Source organism: Scyliorhinus canicula, chromosome 15 (assembly GCF_902713615.1).
Source record: "Scyliorhinus canicula chromosome 15, sScyCan1.1, whole genome shotgun sequence".
Lineage (NCBI taxonomy): Eukaryota > Metazoa > Chordata > Chondrichthyes > Carcharhiniformes > Scyliorhinidae > Scyliorhinus > Scyliorhinus canicula.
The window spans coordinates 129,918,794-129,945,643 of NC_052160.1; the positions used below are offsets into that span (position 1 = coordinate 129,918,794).

The following is a 26,850-nucleotide window of genomic DNA, read 5'->3' on the forward strand; positions in this document are numbered from 1 at the left end:
TGAGATGCTTTGCCTTCCACTACCATCTATCACCAGATAAACTAGACCAAAGTCAAACAAAACTACTCAAAATTCAGTGTGCAAGCTCCTCGGCTGATAAATTGGCTTGTGAAAGAAAAATGGAATTATCAAATAATTTGAATGAAACAATGCAAACAGCATGGCAAGAATGGGAATTAGTGCTAAAAATGTCAGATATTAAATTATTTGACTTAACCAATTTGAGGCCAAGAATGGGCCGTATACCCAGAAGTGATTATCCAGTTGTAATACGATCTCGGAATTTAGTTGATGTGTTAAACTGTGCAACCTGATGAGACTACTGCCTTCTTTAATCATTTGCATGTGCCCATTGTTCTCTCTGTATGTTTCGGTAAACAGGTAGATTACAGAGCTGGAGCCCCACTGGGAGAAAGGGATCATTTTACATTTTCCCTTGGACAGACCTAAGTTCCAGTCCCATTTTAGATGGATGCTTGAATTCAGCTGTCCTTTTCATGTGGCGTATGCTGGTTTGTGTAGTATAGCATGCACCTCATTGAGTTGATTTTATTGAGATATTTTAGCAGGAAGACTGGTTATATAAAAACATCCCACTACACATACATGTAAAGAAAACTGCTTCTGTAAATGTCTTCACACAAAAAGTAGTGGTAACCTGGAACTTGCCCTGCATAGTAAACCCCCCCCCCCCCCATACTGTTTTTTGTGATGTGCAACATTGTAGACAATCGCGATAACATTCTGTGGGAGCTACTGTGTGCACTGACTTGCCTACTTGAGCTCATAATCTAGGCTGACATTCCAGTACAATGCTGAGGTGATGCTGGACTGCCGGAGTGCCCTCTGTTGGATGAGATGTTAAACCGAGGCTCCGTCTGCCTTCTCGGGTGAACATAAAAGATCCTGTATCGCTATTTTGAAGAAGGGCAAAGGAAAGGGAATTCTTCCTGGTGTCCTGGCCAATATTTTTTCCTCTCTGAACATCGCTGAAATAGATGATCTTATCAATATCATTGCTGATTATGGGAGCTTGCTTTGTGCAAACTGGCTGCCATGCTTCCCATATTACAACAGAGCGCACACTTAAAGTTCTTAATTGGCTATAAAGCATTTTGAGATGTCCTGAGTTGTTAAATACACTTCGGAAATGCAAGCGTGCCTTTCTTTACAAGGTAAAATCTCCTCCGAAATTGATTTTTTGACTGCTCCAGTCGGCTTTATTTTATTATTTTATTTTATCTAAACACGAATACCCATAATAACGTTTTTGTCAACGTTCATAATATCTCATTCCACATTTTCAAAATTATTGTAAAAGCTCTCACCAATATATTTCAATTAAACTGACATTTATGATCACAGTCTATACTCTCCAGACGTTTTGGATTTATCTTTTTCTGTTTTCTGATTCCGTTTGGATTTTCATATGCAATAAATGGACAACCAAGTTTTTTTTTCTTTTTAAAAAAATTAATAAATTTAGAGTTCCCAATTATTTTTTTTCCAATTAATGGGTAATTTAGCGTGGCCAATCCCATTACATCTTTGGGTTGTGGGGGTGAAACCCACGCAGACACAGGGAGAATGTGCAAACGCCACACGGACAGTGACCCAGGGCCGGGAGCGAACGCGGGTCGTCAGTGCCGTAGGCAGCAGTGCTAACCACTACGCCACCGTGCCGCCCTGAAGACAAATGAAGTTACACAATTCTTCATAAACCCACAAAATGTAGGTCAAGGAAGCATTAACCCATTTGGTGCCCCATCTGTTGAATAGTCTCTGTTGCTAGCAATGAAACATTGCTGCTGTTTTGAATTGCAACGCTAATTCACACCCAGAAAATGTATTTGGGCAATAACGTTCGAGTGTGCTACGTATATCCAGTGAAACAAGGCAAGCTGGCACCTTAAGGATGATTCCTGACAATGGTTCGTGCAGGCATCTTTTACTGTATTCTCAATTGCACCTTTGCATAGTTTAAAACATGACGCCTCAGGGAAAGAACAGAGTGTATTTTAACAGAGGCTTCCACTTCAGATGGGAACAATACGTTCTGTGCAGGACGATCTGTGAGGTACGACTCAGATGAAGAGTAAAGTAGATGTTAAATCAAAATTGTCATCTGCTAAATTCAAACTGGAATTTCAATCTCATTTTAGTTTTTCAGAGACCAGGATTAAACTGAGATGATTTTTTAAAGAACTAAACCAGAGAAGTCAATGGTCTGGGTTTTGTGGAATCGATGGGGAAAATTGAAACAGAAGCAGAAGAGTGAAATTTTAATTTTCAATCAAGCCCCAGCCTATTCTTTCTCGGGATTTCTTATGTACTCTTGAGTTGAGAGAAGTGAAGTAAGGCGTTTTTCTAAAATCTCATTTTGAAAATTTTCCAATGAATTAAAATGAAAATATGGAAGTCAAAAATGAAAGGAAAATAAGTGAAAGAATGACGAGAGGAAATTTAAACTAAATGCTTCACTTCTAAAGTGCTGTTGTACAGAGAGGCTCAAATCTCCAAAGGTGGCAGTATAAGTTGAGATGGCCATAAAAAAAATACACATTCGATCCTTGGCTTGAATAATAGTGGCATAGAATATAAAAGTAAGGTAATCATCTGAAACCTTTTATAAATCACTGATTATGCCTCAGCTGGAGTATTGCAAGGATGTCATAATGTTAGACACCGAGTGGAAGAGACTTACTGGAGTAGCACCAAGGATTACAGACTTCAATTATGTGGAGGGACTAGGAGCTTTCAAAAGGGATTTGGATAAATGCTTGAAGGGAAAAAGCAGGAAGAGTGCGATTGATTGGATAGCTCCACCAAAAAGCCAGCATAGGGACCTTCTTCTATTCTCCACTTTTCTGTCACCCGTCTCATCTTTCTCTTCTTCCCTCTCCTTTTCTCTCTTCCATTGCCTCATTTCCCATCTCACTCTTGTTGCCCCTTCCAGGCGTCCCCTTCCCTCCCTCCCTCCCTCTCTCTCTTCTCCCCCACCACCACCACCATGCACCCACACACTACCTCTCCTTCTCCACCCCCGTCAACCTCTGCCCAACCGATGGTTCCCCTGGAACAGTACGATGATGAAGGTTGGCTGATAGGATTATTCGCAGTAGCTGCAAGGGTTGAAGCTGAATGGCCTCACGCTGATGCTCTTGCTCATCTGCATTCGAATTTTGGGAAAGTTTAAAAAGCTAATTGAGAGAAGCACAAGTAAACTAAAACACGCATTTGACAGAAACAAATTAATTACATTCAAGCTACAACCAAATCAGTAATCCCCAGTGTCTGAAATGCTGAACCCATTCCCTGATCATTGCAAGCTGTGGTTTCTACTAGATTTTTCAAACTCAAAGGTTTTTGTTCATTTGATAAGTAATTTTAGACAGCATGTGTTTCCCAGTGTGCTCGCATATTTAGACCATTTGGTATGTCTGAACATAAAAGACTTGTAGGCCTGCTGATTACATGTTATGTTGTCCAGTTCATTTGTGGTTTAAATATAGTGTCACATGGGAATCCATGTGCTTTTGTTCCACATTATATTTCAGTGAACTAAGCATTACAAACAGATTGTAAGTTCAAAATGGAAAGCTGGCAGACATTTAACGGTGCAAGTATAAACAATCTATAAAATTTAAAACTTCCAAAAACTTGTTTTGAACAAAACAGAAAAAAAAATTCCCTGGTTTTGCACTGAAAGAATACTGATGTGAATATACTCTGAGAAGAAGATTGGCCCTGACTACGCACTTCCTCTTATGACATGGACTTTTAAATGCATGTGATCCAATTTTAGGAGTGTGAAAGTGGGCAATTGTGATATGCCCAATTAAAAGGGCACTGACTCTCATATTCACTCTCCTCGGTGGTGGGGACTGGATTAAAGAAAGGGTCTTCTATCATGTCCGTTTTTTTTCCGTTAGTCACATTTATCCCTCATTATCACAGAATTGTTACGGCGCAGAAGGAGGCCATTTGGCCCATTGTGTTTGCACCAGCTCTCCGAACTATCATCCTGACTTTGTGTCATTGCCCTGCCTTTTCCCCGTAACCCTGCACATATTTTCCATTTAAGTAATCATAATGCTTTGTTTGTACATTATGTTGCATCCAATTCCATTATCCATTGGCAGGATCTTGGTTCGATCCTTGTTTGGAATGTTCTATTTTGATTTCTTATTCCCTATATCTGCAAAAGTCTAGAGTTATCCTAGTCTGACTGTTGGCAACTCTTATGCCACATGGAGGGTTATCAGGAAAAACTTGCTTAGTCATCTCGTTATTTAGGAAGACAGACAACATCTGGGTTTGTGTGTGGCAGTAGTCGGTTGACATTTTAAAATATTCATTTTATAAGATGTGGTCAGCTCTAGCTGGCCAGCATTTATTGCCCATGCTTAATTGTCCTTGAGAAGGTGGTGGTGAGCTGCCTTCTTGAACCACTGCAGTACCACAGTGCTGTTAGGGAGGGAGTTCCAGGATTTTACTCCAGCGACAGTGAAGCGACGGTGATGTATTTCTAAGTCAGGATGGTGAGTAACTTGGAGGGATGGTGGTGGTGTTTCCAATATATCTGCTGCCCTTGTTGTTCTATATGAATAGAGGTTGGGAGCTTGTGCCAGGGACCCGGGTTCGATTCCCACCTTGGGTGGCAGTCCGTGTGGAGTCTGCACATTCTCCCCGTGTCTGCGTGGGTTTCCTCCGGGTTCTCCGGCTTCATCCCACTGTCCAAAGATGTGCAGGTTAGGTGGATTGGCCATGCTAAATTGCCCCATAGGCTGGGGTTATAGAGGGGGGGACTGGGCTTCGGTAGGGTGGTCTTTCAAAGGGTCGGTGCATACTCAATGTCCGAACGGCCTCTTTCTACACTATAGGGATTCTATAATTCTTTGAAGGTTCTGTAGAATAATTGCTGCATTTCATCTTGTGTATGGTATACATTGCTATCACTGTTCATTGGTGATGGGAAGGAATGAATGTTTGTGGCAGGGGTAACAATCAAGTGTGCTGCTTTATCCTGGATGATGTCACGCTTAGAACATAGAACATAGAACAGTACAGCACAGAACAGGCCATTCGGCCCTCAATGTTGTGCCGAGCCATGATCACCCTACTCAAACCCACGTATCCACCCTATACCCGTAACCCAACAACCCCCCGCTTAACCTTACTTTTATTAGGACACTACGGGCAATTTAGCATGGCCAATCCACCTAACCCGCACATCTTTGGACTGTGGGAGGAAACCGGAGCACCCGGAGGAAACCCACGCACACAGGGGGAGGACGTGCAGACTCCACACAGACAGTGACCCAGCCGGGAATTGAACCTGGGACCCTGGAGCTGTGAAGCATTTATGCTAACCACCATGCTACCCTGCTGCCCCTAAAGTGCTTCTTGAGTGTTGTTGGAGCTTCCCTCATCCAGGCAAATGGAGAGTATTCCATCACACTCCTGACTTGTGCCTTGGCATTGGTGAACAAACTTTAGGAACAGATATAGGATCAGCTTCTTCCCCACAGCTACTAGACTCCTCAACGACTCTCCCTCGGACTGATTTGTTCCCTGTAAGAACACTATTTACGATGTCCTATGCTGCTGTTGCTCATGTATTGCTTGTTCGGCACTATAACTAATCACTATTTATTGATGAACCATTTGTCAATGTACTCTGTTTATTATTCTTTTGTCTACTATGTACGTACTGTGTATGTTCCCTTGGCCGTACTGTAGGGAGTCAGGTGGTGTGTTACTTGCCACAGGATTCCTAGCCTCTGGCCTGCTTTTGTAGCCACAATATTTATATGTCTAGCCCAGTTCAGTTTCTAGTCAATGGTAACCTCCTGGCTGTTGATAGTGGGGGATTCAGCAATGGCAATGACATTTAGTGTCATGGGGTGATGGTTTGATTCTCTCTTGTTGGCGATGGTCATTGTCTGGTATTTGTGTGGTGCATTTTACTTGCCACTTATCAGCCCAAGCTTGGATATTATCCAGGCCTTGCTGCATTTGGACATGGACTGCTTCATTATCTGACGAGTTGCAAATGATGCAGATTGGTGAGGATGAGGACAAGGATGTATTTCTCTCTTGCTGGTTCCCTGACCACCTGCTGCAGACTCAGTCTAGCAGCTATGTCCTTTAGAGCTGGGGCACGCTCAGCCAGGGGTGGTGCTACCGACGCCCAATTCTTGGTGATGCACATTGAAGCCTCCCACCGAGAGTGGCTTTGGAACCCTTGGTGTTCAACATGGAGGAATACTAATTCATACTTGGGGGGGGGGGGGGGGGGGGGAGTGGCAGGCAGCAGAAAATTTCCTTACTCATGTTTGACCTAATGCCATGAGACTTCATGTTGTCCAGAGTCGAGGTTGAGGACTCCCAGGGCATGTCCCTCCCAACTGTATACCACTGTGTCACCACCTCTGCCGGTGGGACAGGGCATACCCAAGGATGGTGGTGTCTGGGGCATTATCTGTATGATTCTGAGAGTTTGACTATGTTAGGCTATTGCTTGACCAGTCTATGAGACAGCTGTCCCAATGATCGACAGCGCTGAGTTGCCATCTCCGGCCCCAAAGTTTAATTCCTTTTTAATGGCTTTGAAGTGGCTTTCCCAGTCATTTTAGAGGGCGTTTAAGAGTTAACCACATGTGCCCGGAGTCACATGTAGGCCAGACCCAGGTGATTTCCTCCCCTAAAGGACATGAATGAATTGGATGTGTTTTTACAATAGTGTACATAGTCACCATTAGAATTCTGGATTTTTAGATTAGATTTTTATTGAATTCCAATTTCATCTGAACTCTGGTCTCCAGAGCGTTACTCTGTCTTTCTGGATTACTAGTCCAATGACAATGCCACTATACCACTGCCTCCCCGCTGGTTGGCATATTTACTACACGGGCTTTGTATTCCTTTTAACTGGCGCAAGCTGCTATGTACTGGGGAGACTGGAAGGTGACAGTCCATGGGGAGTCTTTCTTTGCTATGTGAACTCCCTGACTGCATCAGGCTTGCTGATGGGAGTTTGGGGTATCCTTGGCCAAGATATATTTTGATTTTAAAATTCCCATGTTATTTCTGATGGATGGCACCATGACACACAGTCTTTTTTATTCTTTCAAAGGATCTGAACATCATTGGAAGGTCAACAGTGCTGGTTATCCCTACTAGCCTCTGACAGTGGTGATGAGCCGCCGCCTACCATCCATCTGGTCTCGGTGCACCCACAGTGCTGTTAGTGAAAGCAAGGTCTAATATACTTTGACCTGCCTTCACCTTTCCAGTTTGCCCCTTGTGGAGCTAGAGAGCTTGGACCTGCATTGCATTCTCGATTAGCATTTCAAAGCTATGACAGTTTCAAAGAACTTGGTTTGCAAATGAAGTCAAAGTATGGATTTAATCAAGTCCTTTCAGCCGAACAATTGGGCAGTGTTTAGAGTCAGACTTACTTAACCCCAAGCAAACTGTGTTCCTTGCCGAGGAACATCACAGTTTCCATTTGTAACCCTGAAACTATTGCTAACTATTGCCTGAGGGTGCAAGGTTCATGGCACTGAGCCACGTTGGTACATTGTCAGAATTAAATCTTTAGTAGTACACCACTATAAAGTGAAGTAGAATTTGATAACTAACTCAGTAAAGTATTTAGCCACATTTTTTGTTTGTCAAGATGCCTGTAACATTACCTAATATGAAAGTGTGTTAAGTGAAAAACAAATGCCTATTGCATTGATTTAGGGTTTATGGCCTTGTTTCCAAGTCACTCCATGGATTCAGTCCACTTTCTCCACGTGTATAATGTAGCGCACACCTAATTCTACTCCAAGTCTGGATTACTGCCCTCTCCTTTCATTGTCACAATGTACCATTGGAGGCTGATCTTTCAGCCATTAAACCCCTGCTGTCAGGATTGCCTTCTCTAATCACTTTATATTGTTACACTTCTCCCATCCTTCAAAATCATTCTTAGAACTTACCTATGGATGTACTTTTACCCTCTTATTCTCCTCCACTCTTCCTAATCCAAGGGTGTTGAAGTCATTTGTAGTACACTCGCCGTGGTCGTTGTTGAGATCAGCTCACTCAGCACAGCTTGAGAGTCTGACCTGGGATCTTTCTGATCACCAAAGCTCACCTACTGCCCTAAGTATCAGGTAGTGCTGATCCTGTCACACAATGGATGCTGTTAGTTCCATTTTGTAGCAAAATTGTTGTTGTGCACCCTGATGGAACGTCTTCTAAATCAGGGTTTTTCAATGTGCGGGCCACGACACATGGGCGGGTGTCAGGAGGGTTGCGGCGTTCCCGTGGTGGTCCTGATTGCAAGAGAAGTTCCGAACAGCTGCTACTGGCATTTAAATTGAGAATGGCGGCCGCTACCGGCTTTTAAATAAGAACAAAATGAGGCTGCATGCAATCGTCCCACCATAAACAGCATCAGTGAGCAGGTCACCTGTGTTGCACATACACTCAACGTCAAGCACCTTGTATGTGCATGCTTTTGGTGGCAAATCACGGAGGAGAGCTTCTTCCATTTTCTAGTTGCTAGCAAGCAAGGCAAGAGGACTGTGAAGGTGGATCAATTTGTTACAAGGAGAGAAAAACAGGCAGTGTACCTACTGGCCCCAGGATTGCACATCAGAATCTGCTGGAGAGAAGTGCTCAGGAGAATCCTTGGAAGGACAGAGCAGTGCTAGTGTTAGCTCTGTACAGAGCTCCAGGGTTCCTGGTTAACAATCTGCAAAAAAGAAACTTAACTCTGAAACAAAGCAGTGTACAGATGATTTCTTGAGGTATGATTTTGTCAGCTGTGCCAATGCAAATAAGGATGCAAAGCCCATGTGTGTTATATGCAAGGAAGTACTGGCAAATGAGAGACGTTTTAGAGTTTGAAAGAAGTGGTGGGTGAAAATTTGACCCCAGAGTCAGTTATTAACTTACAGCTGACTCCAAATGAAAAATCTGAGCTCCTGTAACTGACTTGTGACAGCATATTAAAAACAGGCCAAAGTCTATGAGGCTGTTAGCATTCTAGAGTAGCGTCTCCCAGGAATATCCAGTGATGAGTAAAACAGGCATTTTGTTGTTATTGCCGCTCACAGCGACCTACATGTGCAAGATTGGATTTTCCGTTCTCACAAAGATGAAAACGGTACAAAGGAACTGGTTGAGGTCTGCACCTGATATGTGCATTGCCCCCACTTCCTGTGAACCAGATTGGAGTGAGATTGTGAGGACCAAGTAGGGACCTCTTTCGCATTGAAGGTAAGTGAACATTGTGTGTGTCGTGAACGTCGGCCAGTTCGCGAAAGTGGGTCCCGGGAAAAAAGTTTGAAAAACACATCAACGGGCGCAATCTAAAGGCCGCATCGTGCCAGACACAAATCCGAGAAAGCTGGTCACATTGTGGGATAGGCAGAACTGTGCCAATGCGTTTCCGATCTAACCAGCCCGCTCCTGTTGGTGAAATCCGATCTTGCCGCAAAGTGGCACGAAACCAATAATCACCGATTAAGGCCAATCTCCATCCCATTAACGGGAAGGAAATCCCTATCTAAAGGCCTGCCATGATCTCACTGGCTCCCCAACGAGCGATCACGCGGGCACCCTTTAGCATACCTATTTAAAAATGTGAAGCTAGCACAATGGCTGCTGTGGGCAATGCAGGAAACAAGGAGCCATCTTGGCATCGGGCCATCAGTCCGGGGGCACTAGGGGGCTGCTGCCATGGTGCTCTGGGCAGGTGGGGGAACCCCCAGGGGCGACTGGCCTGGTTGGGGGGGGGGGGGGTCAGCTGCCATTGGTGGGGGGGTCGCCCGATGATGGGGTGCAAGGGTCTCAGCGCCCGTGGTTCCTAACAGCCACCCCTTCGATCGTGAAACCCATAACAAAGGCAACTGTCCATCCCACCAAACACCCCTAGGACAGAACCCTGCCTGTGGCAATATGGTGTAGGCCATTTTAACCCCCACTGACGGTGGCAGCGTCTGGCCACACAGCTGAAGCTATCGCTAATAGGGAATTGGCAATGTTATTAACGTGAACACTTCACAGCTTCCAAATGGATTCCCATGGGTAGTCATAGGGACATGTTATTGCCTGGCATCCCAGTCAGACCGTGAGGCCCGGACACTCTGCCTAAACACAGGAAGCATCAACCCCACAGCGACAGCAGCCAACAATCAAACACCCAAGAGCTGGGCTTCAGCACGGGGGACATCTCCGCAACAGAGGGTGGCTGTGGAGATTGGGGAGGGGACCTGAGATCGGTCCAAGTTATGTCCCCAGCGGGCTCTGGGGTCCTGTGGCCAGGGGTGCGTGTGCAAGGCGGGCCCCCCCAGCAGAACCGACTCGTTGAATGGCACCCTGATAGAAGGCAGGAAGTGTAAGGGTGGGCCACTGCTTGGGCTTTGTCCATTCTCTCACCCCCCCCTCCCATTCATACCCACTGTTTCCACTCCCCCCCGGACCACCATGCCCTGTAGGCCGGGAGAGGATAACTGGCAGAGGGGATTGCAGGCCAGCCCGCAGTGTGGAATAACGTGACCGTAGCTTCACACGTCTCGGGTGTAATGTGTATTAATGGTGAACAATTGGGGGGCACGGTAGCATAGTGGTTAACACATTTGTTTCACAACTCTAGGGTCCCAGGTTCGATTCCCGGCTTGGGTCACTGTCTGTGCGGTGTTTGCGCTTTCTCCCCATGTCTGCATGGGTTTCCTCCGCGTGCTCCGATTTTCTCCTACAGTCCAAAGATGTGCAGGTTAGGTGGATTGGCCATGCTAAATTGCCCTTAGCGTCCAAAAAGGATGGGTGAGGTTACAGGGATAGGTTGTGGGCTTGGTTAGGGTGCTCTTTCCATGGGCTGGTGCAGATTCGATGGGCCAAATAGCCTCCTTGTGCACTGTAAGTTCTATGATTCTATAACCCTAGCTGCCAATGTGCTGCCCCCTGCCCACACCCAGTGCCTTATCAGTGATGCTGTATCTCCTTAGCCCTTGGCGCTCTCCTGCTATGTCTAGGTGTGTCCTGAGGATGTATATCTGAGGTTGAGACATCCAACTGCTTACCGTGCCCTGTGGCCTTTGATACCCCTGGCAGGCATCCTCTGGAGGACTTGTGGCCGGAATGCCTCAGCCGTGCCACCTGCTGATCCCAGACGTGTCATTGTCAGGAGGGGTGGGTACCATAGGAGAGCTGTTGACCACCATCGTCTCTCTGTAGGGAGGCTCCAGGTTGGCCTCCAGCGCTCCCTCCTCCTGATCGGTGTCCGTAGGGCCCTAGGGATCACCTTGGGATGGAGGGACAGCTGTATTGAGCTTCAGAGGCCCTTGTGTCATCTGGCTCTGCCAGCCCTTGCAGCTCCCCATTGTCTGTACCATGGTGTCAACGCCTTCAGCGATGGTCCTCTGTGACTGGGCCACACTCTGCAACACCGTGCCAATGTCCACCTGCATCTAGGACACAGTCCTAAGTGACTAGCACGTACTCTGAAGCGCCTCAGCAAGGTCCACCTGAGACTGGGACACGACCCTCAACGACTGGGACATGCTCCGCAACAGTTGGCAAGGTCCACCTGTGTCGGCCACGTTCCCCATCAACCAGGACATGCAATCGAGGCCCTCAAGCCATGGCCGTCACTGAGCAACGCCTTGAACACCAGCACACGTGCTGCTGACATCGTGCCTCAGGCTTTCCACGGCAGTCACCTCCCCAGCAGTATTGGCCTTGGTGCCACGCATTGCCAGTGCATTCTCCCGTGCCCGGGACTCCTCCAATCAGCTATGGACCCACTGGAGTGTTGCCGACATCCCCCTCTGCATCTAATGACCGCACCCTAGTGTCTGCATCAGCTCCAGGATAACCTTGACATCTGACTGGGGCCCAGCTGGATATTGGGGTCCAGCAGACCTCCGACTGCTGTCTCTCCTGGATGTTCCGGACTCTGCCAATTCCAGCCTCCGCCAGTTCCCCAACAACCAGGACATGTGGTCAGTGCCTCCGCCTGATGTGCGGCAGCAGCTGTGTGTGGCTCACCAGATCCTGTCCCAGAAGCCTGTCCACTACTTTCGTCCAACAGAGGTGTGTATGTCTCTGCACTGGTGGAGGGTGGTGGTGATAGCTGTGAGCCTCGACAGTGGCATCCTCTGAGCTCTCCTCGACGTGTTCTCTTGGGAGTCAGAGGGTAGGGCAGGTCGGGGGCACCCCTGATGGGCCGCCACCATCAGATGGAGATTCTGCGAGCGAATGGACATGTGGTCAGTGGGAGGAAAGGATCATTATTCTGGCATGAACAACACACATTCTGATTGTGTGCGAACTTCTCCTGCAGGGACCAAAAGAGGAGCAATGTGAGCCACACGCTTCATACATCGTGGGGCAGGGGACAGGCTTGGACATGACTGCTGCTGATGCACAAGCATAGTATTGTACTGGGGAGGGTGTTGGAGGTGACAGGGAGGGCCAGTGCCAGGGGATGATGCCAACTCACCCGTGCAGCTAGGTGGAGGTAATTTAGCTTCTTGCGGTACAGGGTGGTGGTTCTGGTGAGCGGTCCTCCTGGCAACACGCTGCCACCGCCTCCTGCCGGCACTGGCTGCCTGTGTCTGACCCTCCGACCCGCTCTGGGAAATAGGATTTCCCATCTGGACTCCACCACGTCAAACAGCCTGGTCAGGTTGGCATCTCCGAATCGCGGAGCTGGCCTGTGCGGTGACATGGTGCTGTCTGGGGTTTGCTCTGCGGGATCGGTACAAGTGCTGCTCCCCCTCGTTGGCAGGGAGCTGCCAGGCGCAGTACAGGCGAATGAGTTGGCGGGGCAGTCATTTCGACGTGAAGCCTGTGAGGCATCATTGCCGGCCCTAATTGTTGCTGGATGCCGGTAGCGGTCTCACGGGGTCGGCCGTTGGGGAAACGCCCAGCAATTCACGCTCGCTACCACATTTCAAAGCATTTCTGTTCGATCGCGGGCCCTAAATCTCTCAATAGCAGCATTTGAGATAGTGTGTTCACAGTCCAGCAGATGTCAGCCTCGAGCTATTCAAGTAGACTAAAATCATGGCATTAACTGAACTGACATCATGCAGTACTTGCACCTTTACAGTGTCGGTGGGGAAAGTCAGGTCAAGATTTATGAAAGCTTTTAACCATTGTGAAACATTCTTCAACTTTTTCCTTTTTTTTAAAGAATATAATTTATAAACTGCCGGTATGTGTAGGATTAAAAAAAACCTCTGCAGGGGCCAGTCTCAGGGTGTACAGAGGCCATAGAGTCAGGCTAGTTTGTATATATTTTTATCAAATTCATGAAAGGTTCCATCTTTTCTTGGTTATGCTAAGTTTTACAGGACATGTTTTAGAGGCACGCAGGAAGGGTAGTTACTCCTCAATACCGGAGCTTCTCGACGCAGGTTTTCAGCTGGCTGAGCTGGGCGGGTCAAAGGCTCACTTGGGGATAAGTCGAGATATAAAAGAGCACAGATTGGGAGTGATTATAAATACATTAATGCAGACATGTCCGGTAGGAGTTTCCTATTTGCACCATGTTTGAACACAGAACCACATAGGCTTCATACCTCCGAATCCAGCATCAGATCAGTAGGTTGGGATTTACCTTCGCTATTGTATCGATTTTGAATTTGGGACACCCTCGATGTCCAACGGGAGGAGAATGTGAACTCCCGATGAACTTCCCGTTACAACTTCAACCTGTTTTCCATAAAATTGGACCTGCATGTTAGGAATCCATTCCTAAAATGGAAATTATAGAAATGATAATTATTCATAGCAGTATTATTGGCATTGTGTATAAAGTGCTCAAGATACGCATTCCTTCAGAAAATTAAGTATACAATAGCGGGGTAAATGGGAATGATTACTGCTGCATAATCGAATCAATCCATTCCGATGTTGTCGTCAACGGCCATTTGATCCCTTCCCCTGGATTATTGGCCTGAAGTTGCACTGTCACAGCTTTTGTTGTTTAATTATGTGTTGTTTTAATTTTGCATTCTTTTTTCTTGGCGACAGTGGCTCATTGGAGTGGACGCCAGCTGTCAGTGCATGGAATGGCCTCACAGTCTTACTGTTGGCATCGGTTCAAGAAACAATCTCGCCTAGACTGCAGTGAGGGAAAGTTTGGGCAGTAGAAAGATATACTGTTGCAGTGCGGGGTATCTTTTTCTGTGGCGTGGATGTATCATTTGCCAGTTCCGCACCCGTCTATGACATCTTACTGATGTTTTATTCAGACAAAACATCTCTTTTTTTAAAAAAAAGACGCAAGGCCGGTAATCGGAGCCTAACTAGACAATTCAGGGACTGAACAGTTAGCGTTTCATGTTACATGTGAGACCCAGTTGAAAGCCAGCTAGGTTGAAATTGTTGGTCCCCTGTTATAGTTGGTCATTTCTGCCAGTTCTGATGAGTTCAAGACAAAAAGCTTTGATTGCTTGTCTTTTTTTCCCGGCAATACTCAAGTTAATTCAATTGAGTTTTTTGCTGTACATGTTTCTAACGACTATTATAAGAGAGACCCTGCAGCACATTGTCTTTGACTCTATGGAAAAAGTGCTAAGTATCTGAGGCAGCGAAAGACACGGGTCTCTTGGGAGTGAACAAGTTTTGGATTGCTTCTGGATGAGAAGGGTCTCGGTGGCACAGTGGTTAGCGCTGCTGCTTCACAAGTATAAAAATTGGCAAGTCATGTTGCAGCTGTATAGAACTTTAGTTAGGCCACACTTGGAGTATAGTGTTCAATTCTGGTCACCACACTCCCAGAAGGATGTGGAGGCTTTAGAGGGGGTGCAGAAGAGATTTACCAGGATGTTGCCTGGGATGGAGGGTATTAGCTATGAGGAGAGGTTGAATAAACTCGGTTTGTTCTCACTGGAATGACGGAGGTTGAGGGGCGACCTGATAGAGGTCTACAACATTATGAGGGGCATAGACAGAGTGGATAGTCAGATGCTTTTTCCCAGGGTAGAGGGGTCAATTACTAGGGGGCATAGGTTTGAGGTGCGAGGGGCAAGGTTTAGAGGAGATGTACGAGGCAAGTTTTTTTTTTTTACAGAGGGTAGTGGGTGCCTGGAACTCGCTGACGGAGGAGGTGGTGGAAGCAGGGACGATACTGACATTTAAGGGGCATCTTGACAAATACATGAATAAGATGAGAATAGAGGGATACGGACCCCGGGAAGTGTAGAAGATTTTCGTTTAGACGGGCAGCATGGTTGGCACAGGCTTGGAGGGCCGAAGGGCCTGTTCCTGTGCTGTACTTTTCTTTGTTCTTTGTACAATGCCAGGGACCCGGGATCAATTCCAGCTTGGGTCGCTGTCTGTGTGGAGTTCGCACTTTCTCTGCGTGTCTGCGTGGGTTTCCTCCAGGTGCTCTGGTTTCCTCCCACAGTCCAAAAATGTGCAGGTTAGGTGGACTGGCCATGCTAAATTGCCCCTTAGTGTGCAAGTCAGGTGAGTTTACAGGGATAGGGTGGAGGAGGGGGTATTCTTGCAGAGGGTGGGTGCAGAACTGATGGGCTGAATGGCCTCCTTGTGCACTGTAGAGATTCTAAGAACTGACACCGGATAGATTGATAAGAATGGCTTTCCTCTGCTCTGGGAGGTTCTATGGTTTAATTATTTGGGAATGGTTCCTGCTATCACTGGATGTTCCCCATCAAAGAACATGTCTACACTGGCAGTCACAGATGTACAACGTACACAGCTTGTTCAGTAAAAGGCTTGTATTGATAGCTTTGTTCAGTTCTAGATATTAATTCCAATTGGTTCAACGAGGTAACGGATGATGGGTCTGAGTGTTCCACAAGTTGGGATCATTCCACAGGTCGAAGGCTATGTGGAAACCCCTTCAGTTGTACCTGCTAAGAACAAGAGACCTGTATGTTGTCATTAATAAAAGCAGAAAATGGGCTGGAAAAGCTCAATGGGTCTGACAGTATCTGTGGAGAAAAAATTGAGTTCACCTTTGAGTCCAATATGTTCTTTCTTCAGAGCTTAAATCATATTGGACTTGAAAATTTAACTCCGTTTCTCTCTCCATAGACGCTGCCAGACCTTCCTGAGCTTTTTCAGTATTTGCTGTTTTTATTTTTGGTTTCCGGCATTCATAGTATTTTGCTCTTATTTTTGTTATCCTTGTCAGCATCAGCAGTAAATAAGTTGGCGATGCAAAGTATTGGCAATATACCTACAGTGCAGTGCAACAATTGTGTGCGACCTCGAGTGGCCTAACTTTGCCTCACACAAATTGTGGACCAGATAAAATGAAAAAAAACTGTATTTACGCAGCTCCTTTCATGAATTCAGGATGTCTCGCATATTTTGCAGACAGTTCTGTACTTTTTAAGTGCTGTCAAAGTGTAAAAAATGTAATCGTGTGGTGATGACGAGATCATTTGTTTTAATGATGTTGATTGAACGATTAATATTCAGTGCACCAGGGAAAACTCTCCTGTGCATCTTTGAAGTCATTTTTTAAAATTTGGAGTACCTAATTTTTTTTCCAATTAAGGGGCAATCTAGCGTGGCCAATTCACCTACCCTGCACATCTTTGGGTTGTGGGGGTGAGACCCACGCAGACCCGGGGGGGGGGGGGATGTGCAAACTCCACAGGGACAGTGGCCTGGGGCCAGGATTGAACCCGGGCCCTCGGCACCTTGAGGCAGCAGTGCTAACCACTGATTAGCACAGCTGAGAGGGCAGGTGCTACTTTGGGTTAATGGCACCTCTGATGGTGGTGTGCTCTCTCAGCACTTGAGGGTTGGGCTGGATTATGTGCTCGAGACTGTGGTGTGGGTCTTAAACGTGCCCTGGTAACTAAAATGATAGCGCCCCAGTGGTCACTGGTAGCTTGGTTAATCATATTAGCGATCGTTGATATAGTGGATGAAATATTAAACAGAATTGATCATGTAAACTGAGGTTAGTACTTCAGGTTAGTGTTTTTCTGGAGTCCTCCATTGTTGCTAAATTATCAGACTACTTAACCTGGCATCTAGTACTGGATGAGCAAAACTTTCCCCCAATTAAATTTTCAAAGACTAAAGCCATTGTTTTTGCTCCTGGCTCCAAACGCCATTCCTTAGTTTTGACTTCATTTCTTTCACTGTCAATAGTCCACTCACAAACTTGGGGCGCGATTCTCCGGAAAGGTTTCAAAGTGTTGTAGTGAGCAGGAATTGCGTGTGCTTCCCAGCACTCGGCCCAGTGAGGGTGGTATCGCTATTCAATGTTAATTGGTCCACTTAACGAGGCCTCACAGGCTTCTCGCCGTAAATGAAGGCTCGCCAGCCGATTCGTCAGCACTGCGTTCGCCAGCTGATTCTACTGAACAGGGTTACCCGGAATTGATGGAGACGTGAGGCAGCACCCCGGACTTTCGGAGGGAGATGTCAGCGACTCTCCAGCAGGTCCATAGTCGATTGGAGGAGTCCCAGAGGCTATGGGCGTAGGAGGTGTCTCCGGCAATGCGTGGCACCGAGGCCAACACTGCTAGGGTGGCGACCGCAGTGGAGAGCCTGGTGTACGACGTCGGCACCATTAGTGAAGGTGTCCAAGGCATCGCGCAATCGATGACGACCATGGCTGAGGGTCTAGACAGAATGTCCATCTTGCTGGGGCATGTCATCCAGTACCAGGCTGACCTTGTTGAGGTTCTTCAGGACATGTCTCGTTCTCGGATGGGCATGGCCGAGGCGCTGCAGAGCTTGTGCCAGTCACAGGTGGGCATTGCCGAGGCGCTGCAGAGCATGTCCCAGTCACTGAGGAGCATCACCGAGGACATCGATATGATGGGCAGATCATGGGGAACAGGCAGAGCCAGATGATACAGGGACAGCTGGGGCTCGAAGCAACTGCCCCTCGGTGCCAAGGTGAACCCGATGGTCCTATGGGTACCGGGCGGGAATAGCGGCGCTGAATGTCAACCCAGACCTGTCCCATGGAGTGGCGACGGTGGCCACCAGCTTCCCTTTGGTGAGGCCACGACTCACAGCCAGCACATGGCCGCCAACAAGTGAGCCGAGGTCCTCTGGCCTCAGAGACCCCAGAGGACGCCCACCAAGGACATCGAAGGCCACAGGCCACGGTAAGCAACTGGCTTCCTCCGTTTCTGATGTGCATCCTGGTGACACACCTAGACGTAGATGTGGAGCAAGGAGGGCAAAGCACATCGAGGATCACTGAGGGCACTGGGGAAGGGGGTACGTGGGGGTGAGGGGTCGGGGAGGGTAGGAGGGGGAGAGGGGTCTGGGGGTCGGGGAGGGGGCAGCACCAATTGGAGGGTGAGGAATTGTCAAACACAATAAACACCTTTGTGCACAACCAGTGTGATGCATCTGTCACTTTCTTCCGCAAAGTAGGCTGACCTCTGAACCCTTGGCCCATCCAGCATCTCTCCCTCCCCGTGGCACCCACCCACCCTACAGCCGTGGACATGTCCCCGGAGCTGTGTCCCATTCCCTGGGTGCTCGGATGTTGGCTACTGCGTGTGTGATGTTGCTTCCCAGTGTCAAGCACAGAGTCCAAGCATCAAGGTGTGATTGGGATGCTGGGCAATGAGCTGCACATGCTACATGGCCCATCCACCCAATGGAATCCACTTGGGTTGTGTGAAGTGCTCAATTAACCACGATTGCGGGGCAGCACGGTGGCGCAGTTGGTTAGCCCTGCTGCCTCAGGGCGCCGGGGTCCCAGGTTCGATCCCGGCTCTGGGTCACTGTCCGTGTGGAGTTTGCACATTCTCCCCGTGGCTGCGTGGGTTTTGCCCCCACAACCCAAAGATGTGCAGGGTCGGTGGATTGGCCAAGGTAAATTGTCCCTTAATTGGAAAAAATTAATGACGTACTCTAAATTTTTTTTTTTTAAATTGACTACGATTGCCAATTCCCTGCTAGCAATAGCCTTCAGCCTTGCGGCAGAGGCCTCGGCAGTCGGTGGGACAGACGGGCAGGGACAACGGTTCATTCAAGAACAGATACACACGATCCAGGGTTTGGCATTGTGGCGCCGTGAGCAGTTCTCTGTCTCTCTCTCCTCTTCTCCCCCCCCCCCCCCCCCCCCCCCCCCCATGGCGGCCCACCTTAGCTGAGGGTCCCCCACCGAGCACTGAGGTGGCAAGCCCAGCAACCCCGGGCTCTTTGCCTGTGACCAAAGATGCCTACCCACCTCTTCAGCTCCCCACAGAGGACTTTACTCCAGGTTCACGTTTTTCAAAAGGAGTACTAATTGTTGGCAGCGTGCCCACTTGCTGGGGAGGCCGCTGAATGACTGGAGGCCATTGGATATGGGGTGGCTCTCGTTAATTGCATGGAAATAGGGCTTAAGTGTTGATAATTGGTTTCTCGCCACGCTACGGTGAGATCCCAATTTCACCTACAGGAGCGGGCCGGTGCACCGCGAACTGTTTGGCGCCTGCACGGTTCTCATTTTGGCCTTCCCTACTATTCACCGGCCTCGTTTCGATTAAGCAAGAGCATGAAAAAGCCGGAGAATTGCACCCTTAGTGTCATAGTTAACCCCTAGGTGAGCCTTTGACCACCTATTCATGCCGATTTCCATCTATGTAATATTGCTTAACTTTGACTTTGCCTCTGTAACAACTCATCAGCTGCTGAAACTCTCATTCACACCTTTGTTACCTCTAGACATAGCTATTCATAGAAAATAGGAGCCGGTGTAGGCCCTTTGAGCCTGCTCCATCATTCAGTATGATTGTGGCTGATCCTTCATCTCAACACCATAATATCTTGCTCTCCCCATACCCCTTGACAGCTTTAGAGTCTAGGAATCTATCTATATATAATATACACACACATATAGCGACTTGGCCTCCACACCTTTCTGTGGTGGAGAACTCCACAGGTTCACCACCCTCTGAGTGAAGAAGTATCCTGAGACTGTGACATTTGTTCTAGACCCCCTCCCCCAACCAGAGGACACAGCATCCCTACATGCAATCTATTCAGCCCTGTCAATTTTATACCTTTCAATTAGATCCCTTCTCATTCGTCTAAATTCCAATGAATACAGACCCAGTCGACCCAATCTCTCCTCACACCACAATCCTGCCATCCCAGGAATCAGTCTAGGGAAAGTATATCCTTTATTTGGTAAGGAGAGCAAAACTGCACACTCTATTCCAGGTTTGGTCTCACCAAGCCTGTACAGCTACAGTAAGACATCCTTGCACCTGCACTCGGGTCCTCTTGCAATGAAGGCCAGCATACCATTTGCCTTTCTAACTGCTTGCTAAACCTGCCTGTTTGCTTTCAGTGACTAGTGTACGAGGACACTGAGATCCCTTTGTTGTGAACATTTCCTGATCTATCACCATTTAAATAATACTCTTGCCATTCTATTTCTCCGTCTGAAGTGGATAACTTCACATTTATCCACATGTTATGTGCCTCTGCCGTGCATTTTCCCACTCACTTGACTTGTCTAAATCACCTTAAAGTCACTTAACATCCTCCTCACTATTCACATTCCCACCAGGTTTCGCGCTGCCGACAAACTTGGAAATATTACATTTGATTCCCAATGCACTCTTGATTTGTCTCCTGCATTCTACCCCCCATAAATTCCAAATCTCTGCTGCCTGTGTCTTAATGTGCTCCAAATCCCTTTCACCTCTCACCCCTGTCTGGGTCCGCTGACCTACATTGTCTCCCAGTCAAACAATGGCTTGACTTGAAAATTCTGAAGCTTGTTCTCCCTGCGTGGTCTTGCTTTTCCCTATCTCTGTAATCTCCTTCAGCTCCACAACCCATCAAGATGTTCGCACTCATCTAATTCTGGCCTCATGATCATCCCTGATTTTAATTGCTCCTTCATTAGAGGGCTGTGCCTTACACTGCCTGGGACCTATGCTCTGTGCCTCTCTTAGTCCCTTTCTTCCATTAAGATATTACTTAAAAACCTGCCTCCTAAGCAAGTTTTTAGTTATCTCGCCTAATATCGTGTTAGATAACTATCAGAATGTGTTTTAAATGTTTCTATGAAATGCCTTCAAACATCTGATTATATTAAAGGCACATATGTTGCTGTATGACCGTGTGTACCATCCACAAGATGCCCAGCAGTAACTTGCCAAGGCTCCTTAGACAGCATCTTCCAAACAACCACTAACATCGAGTAGGACAAGAGCATCAGATACCTGGGAACCCCACAACCTGGAGGGTCGTGTGTGTGCGCCCCCCACCCCGACTCACCACCCCGACGTGAAAATATATCGCTGTTCCTTCACTGTCACTGGGCCAAAATCCTAGGAGTCCCTCACTAACAGCACAGTGGGTGTACCTATACCTCAGGGACTGCAACGGTTCAATGAGGCAACTCACCACCACCTTCAGGAAGGCAATTAAGGATGGACAATAAATGCTGGACCAGCCAGTGAAGCCCACATACCGTAAATTATTATATTTTTTAATTCCTTAAATATGGATACCAAAACAGCTCACAGGCATATACTTGGAACAAAATCCCATTAGCTTTTGAAAAGGAATTGGATGAATACTTGAGGGTGAAACATTTAGTGGATTATGGTGGAAAGGAAAGAGGCTGGAGCAAAGTTGGTACCTCTTTAAGAACCAGCCAGGTGAAGTGAGCTAAATGGCCTCTTCCTATGCTGTAAATTTTCCTGATTTGCAAAGGTTTACTGTGTTCAAAAGTTCTCTATAGAATTGGCATAATTATTTAACCGTTAGTTTTGATTAATTTCTTCAGCAGCTCCCTTATGTTAGGCAAATTTGCATTCACCTCAAGTGTGTGTTCAACTGTTCCTGTAGCTGTCTCGCCAATTGATTTTTGGAATAGCTTCTGTGGAGAAGAAAGGAATGAATACAGCTAGACATTTCTAGAGAGTTGCTCAGTAACTTAGCAGCAAAATACCATTGCTGCAACTGTTTTGGATGAAAAGGATTTTGTCTCCACGTGGTTACAAGGTGCTTAGTTAATCCAGCTGTGAAACTGTTTGGGGGAAAGCAGTACTGCTTTCATGATACTGCTGGAGGCAAGCATTCATTTCAGTGGTGATGGTTTTTCTTGTATTCATTGTGAGTCACAAATCCTTTGCATGATGTGCCTTATTTTTGAAGTGGGTGGAGTAATCCGCTGCGTGGTGGTCACAGCGGGAGCTGGGGCTCAACATCAATAGGGTTGCCAGCACCTGTGCCTCCGATTAAGCTGGACTCTGCCCCTCCTCAGCTAGCACACTGACCAACAGCAAATTGATAGTCTGAAGAGAATTATTTGATCTTTATCCATCCAGCCACTAATAGCTTCCAGCTTTACTGTGTGCTACACAGGCAAGCACCTAACCATCCATCAGCTTTAAAGTTACAACACGCAAAAGCCAGCACAATTAATCTTCAGGGCTTCCGTTAAACTATTCCGCCTTGTGCAATATTCCATTTGGTTATTTTTGTGCAATGCAAATGTTCGGTAAAACACGGGCAGTGTCTGAACACGCCAGGAAAGATTTAATTTTACAAGCCGTGAATTTCTGTTTGACTCTCCGGTTGTGTTTGCAGCTCAAAATATGGTCCGAGCATTTTCTGTGACAGTTAATGTGTGTGACGTCAGTCTACTTGTCTTGAAATTCTACACAGTGACAAATTACATAGATTGCTTAACTTGTGTCATGCATTTCGCTGTATGCAGTTTTAAGAACGACACTAACCTGATGATTTCAGTACAGCCAATGAAACAACAATGCTCAAATAACGTGGTTGGCAAAAAGGAATCAGTAAAGAAGGTTTTTTTTTCCAGCAAGTTGTTATGAACAGGACCACACTGTCTCAAAAAAAGCATTGGGAAACAAATTCAGCTGTGACCTTGAAAGGGGGATTGGAAGGGAAGAAAATTTACATGGCTGCAGTTAAAGAGGGGAGTGCAATAGTCTTTCAGTGAGCCAGCCCAGAACAGTGGGCCGATAGGGCTTCTGGTAAACTGTAAACCGGTGATTCTAGTTTCGCTTCAGGATCATGGACTGAGCGATGACGCATTTTGTTTGTGTTGACCACGACGACAGCAAGTTTAAAAACTGGAAAATGAGTATGCTGCTTAACTGAGTCCAAGGGAGGGAAAAATTCTCCAGGGTTACTATTGTTCCTCTCTCAGAAACTGGATTAAGAGCAATCTTGCTGGGGGCATGAGTGTGGCCGCAGGCAGGTGTTATGGGAGCTGGAGAGTACGACTTGTGATAGGGGGAGCCAGGGGTGGGGAAGAAATGGAGGCCTTCCATATTGTGCGGAGCAGGAAAGAAAAGTCTGCAGCAGTTGAAGCTAGCTTTTCTGCTTACTCCGTGACATCCTGGTATGGGTTAATCTATTTAAAAATATATATATATTTGATTTGAAATCTACATTGTAGAGTTTACACAGATTTTGACCATCTTTAGATTTCAAACAACAAGTTAAAAGATTACACAAAATCCAGTCCAATTATTGAGTTATGGCTCTAATTTCTGCATTAGAGCCACACACCTGATTCCAATTCACGTTGAGAGATTTAGGGTCCCTGTTCTCAGAAGCTCCTGTGGCTTAGCAAGAGTACCAAGCCAAGTAGAAAACACGAGGCCCACGCTTGTAAAACTCAATCCTCTCCTAATTTGTTTGGATATTAATTTTTAAAACCGGTTTTTCCTCTTTGGGAGAACATCTGTGAGTGTAGAAGTTTGCAGGAGTTGAAATTGTTTTGATCTGCGCACTGCGAGTATGTTTGCTGGCTTTTGCATAGTGGACCTTCAAAGCTGATGGATCGTAGGCCCTCGCCTCTGTAGCGAGCCAAAGCTGGAAGCTATTAGTGACTGGATGGATAAAGATCAAATATTTCTCTTTAGGCTGTCAATTTGCTGCTGGGCATAGCACAAGTATTGATTGCTTTATAGATGATAGTTGAGGTGCTTTGATCTGTGGTCTGGCTTTCAAAAACCTCGACTATTGCATAAAATTTAAATACATTATAATCAGACGGTCACGTGCGAGGAGTTTCAAGTTTTCCCACTTTTTTTCCTGCTGCTATGGGAGAAGGTAAAAGGGGATATTTATTTTCCAATATTTCAAATTCTCAAGCTGCCATGGTGGCATTTAAATTCATCTTTCCCTGGATTACTAGTCCAGTAACGTAGCCACTACACTACGGTGTGTGGTCTTCCTCGTCCAATGAGCACTTCGGTGGTCATGAGGCAGTCATCGAGAAGGGGGGTTTTGGCTGATTTTTCATCTCCCATTTCCTTAACCCAGAGGTGCCATGGTCATTTGTCGCACCCCAATAGTTGTCCAGACTGAGGTCAGCCCATGCAGCGAATTGAACTCCGAACCTACCTGGTTTTTATTATGGCTCGTAAACACAAAAGTTGTGTTTCCCTGCTGAGCCACTGATTTCTAGGGAGGTCTTGAATTCTGAGCAATCTTCACAGAATTCCTGAGGTTCAAGATCATTTTCTACTGACATCAGATGGGGAAAAGGAATCTTTTGCAGAGCATAGCGACCACTCTGCATTGTTACACAAATACTTGCAGAGCGCACCCTCAGTATACTTATGGAATCATCGCAGTGCGTACTCGTCAGTATCTACTGTTCAAGCAATCCTCACAGTGGACCCATCAGTCAATACAGTTCGGACAACCCTTGCTGAGTTTATTTGGCTGGCTGAGCGATTTTTTGACATATTTGGGGGTATTTGGAGAGCAGCATTAACATGGACAGTGCTGGGATTGGTCTGTATTGCTCAAGTTCCCTTAAATAGTTCTGTCTTTTTTAGATCCTGATCAACTAACCTGATGCTGATTAACAACATCTGATGTTTTTATTTCAGATTCACAACATTCACACCTTTCCTGCATCCCTTCTGAAAGCTTTCATAAATATACTAATTAACCTGCCTTATTTTCTTTTGAAGAATCATAGAATCTAAAGCACAGAAGGGAGCTATTTTATGTTCCTCATAAAGCTTGTGGCTAAAGGCATGAACTATTATAACTTGGAGGCTATGATCAGAGTCTTCATTGGATTTATGACGTATTTATTAATGGGGGAAATGTATTCCACTATAACAGTCTTGAGCAAGCTGTCCTTTCATGTAGCAATGTGCACCGTTTAATTCACGTGAGTACAATACAATAGCAGTTTTTTAAAAAGTTAACATCCGTTAGAACTTTGTTCCTAAGTCTTCTGTTCTTTTTCCCTCTTCTCCCCTTTTTTTTCTAGTTTTATCCTCTTCTTGCCTGTTGGGGACTTTTTGGGCATCAACAGTCCTCAGATTCTATAGAGTCTATAGCACAGAAGCTGGCAATTCAGCCAATCTGGTCCATGCTGGTGTTTACGCTCTACATGCACCGCTTCCCACCCATCCTCATCCAACGCCTATCAGTAGATTGCTCACCCCTCGACCTTCTCTTGTCCAGAGAAAGAAACACCAGCTTGTTTAATCTTTCCTCCACAGATGAATTGTTTCATCCTTTTGGATGTTTTTCTCCCATTTTATGCAGTGACTGCATATCCCTTTTATAATATGGCATCTCAGCTGGCTGCCGGTATCTTGCTCCTGTTCCTCCTTCATCCTTATCACAGCTCTGTGATGAATCTGTGGTAGTGAAACCTTCCAAGTTTGCGGTAAAGTCTACTTGTACTCCACGACTGATAAAATCGGTCCAAGCCAATATTTCAGTGGATAGAAAAAATCTGACGCCGCTGACCTTGGGCAGACTTTGCTGTGCGCTACTGGTAAAATACCAGTCTCACGCCACCACCGTGCATCTGTTTATTGCACATTAAACAGGGTAGGTATAGTAACAAATTGTGAAAGGGCAAGTAATGGAAAACTCTGCTCCTCACACCACTGGAAGAACATAACTCGCTGGCAGAATGTCTCAGTTTTCCCTCAGATTTATTTTTCCTCTTTTCCTCCGGAACTATATGTCTGTTTATCACTGACTTTTCAAGGATGTGAAAATAACACTGTATGTAGGAGGTCAGCAGAAGTGGCCTTTTGGAGCCCCTTTTAGTGGCTTTAGCCATCTGTGGTAATAAGGTATAAAATAATGGAAGCATAGCCTTGAGAGTTGGGGTGTGGATTTGAGTGTCTCTAATCTTTAGCAAATACAGCTGTTTCATTAAGTAGATATGAATGACTGTAACCTTGAGGGGTCTGTATTTATCCCAGTGTTGTACTGTGTGTCCTCGTCTCTCAATTACATTGTAAGCAGAGAAAGCTAATTGCAGAGCGAAATTGCGGTGTGCATGACTGATCAAGCACTGCACATCTTTAGCCAAAGACAGGCTCAGACAGAGAGTCCCATCTCCCCTGCGCCTTTAGGGGAAAAAAAGCTTATATGAAAAAGAAGTTTGAACTTTTTTTCTCAATAAAAAAAATAATTCTTGCATATAAATATATGCACGCAACTTTGCGAGGTTTTTAAGTGTTTCCATTTGGAGCCCCTTTTGTCATGTGATCCCAGTGATTGTGTTTTGCTTCTGATTAAATCAGCCAGTGTAAAATTGACATTCTTGTTGTGTTAATAATTCAGGGATTGAAGTACATTTTTTCCTATGAAAGGACTCTTGAGAGAGAACTAATTTTTAAAAATATGTTCAGAATCGTCTCACCGAGGTGCTTTATTTTCTTTTTGCACAATTGCACCTAATTAACAAAATGTATGAGTTTTCTTTGGCTTCCGTTCTCAAGAAAATGGCATAATACAGTCAAAGCCACAAGCACTGGAGAGCAGGTGAGGAGTCAGACCAGAGGTCAGGCATTCAGGCGAGCTTTCCCACAACAACTTAATGTCCGCCAGTGATCCTTGCTCTGTAAAACA

At 46.2% G+C, this 26,850-nt stretch overlaps 1 protein-coding gene across 6 annotated transcripts in view; it reads left to right on the plus strand.

The window, feature by feature from the left end:
- LOC119978108 (suppressor of tumorigenicity 7 protein homolog) overlaps positions 1 to 26,850 on the plus strand; it is a 150,675-nt gene that overhangs the window by 86,262 nt on the left and 37,563 nt on the right. Inside the window, exon 12 of one of the 6 annotated variants that reach the window (XM_038819504.1) lies at positions 7,139 to 7,207. The exons of the other annotated variants lie outside the window; for them this stretch is intronic. Coding sequence (XP_038675432.1) covers positions 7,139 to 7,192 — 54 coding nt within the window. The 3' untranslated portion in view covers positions 7,193 to 7,207. Of the gene's footprint in view, positions 1 to 7,138; positions 7,208 to 26,850 lie in introns of those variants that run through there. 6 annotated transcript variants of the gene reach the window in all.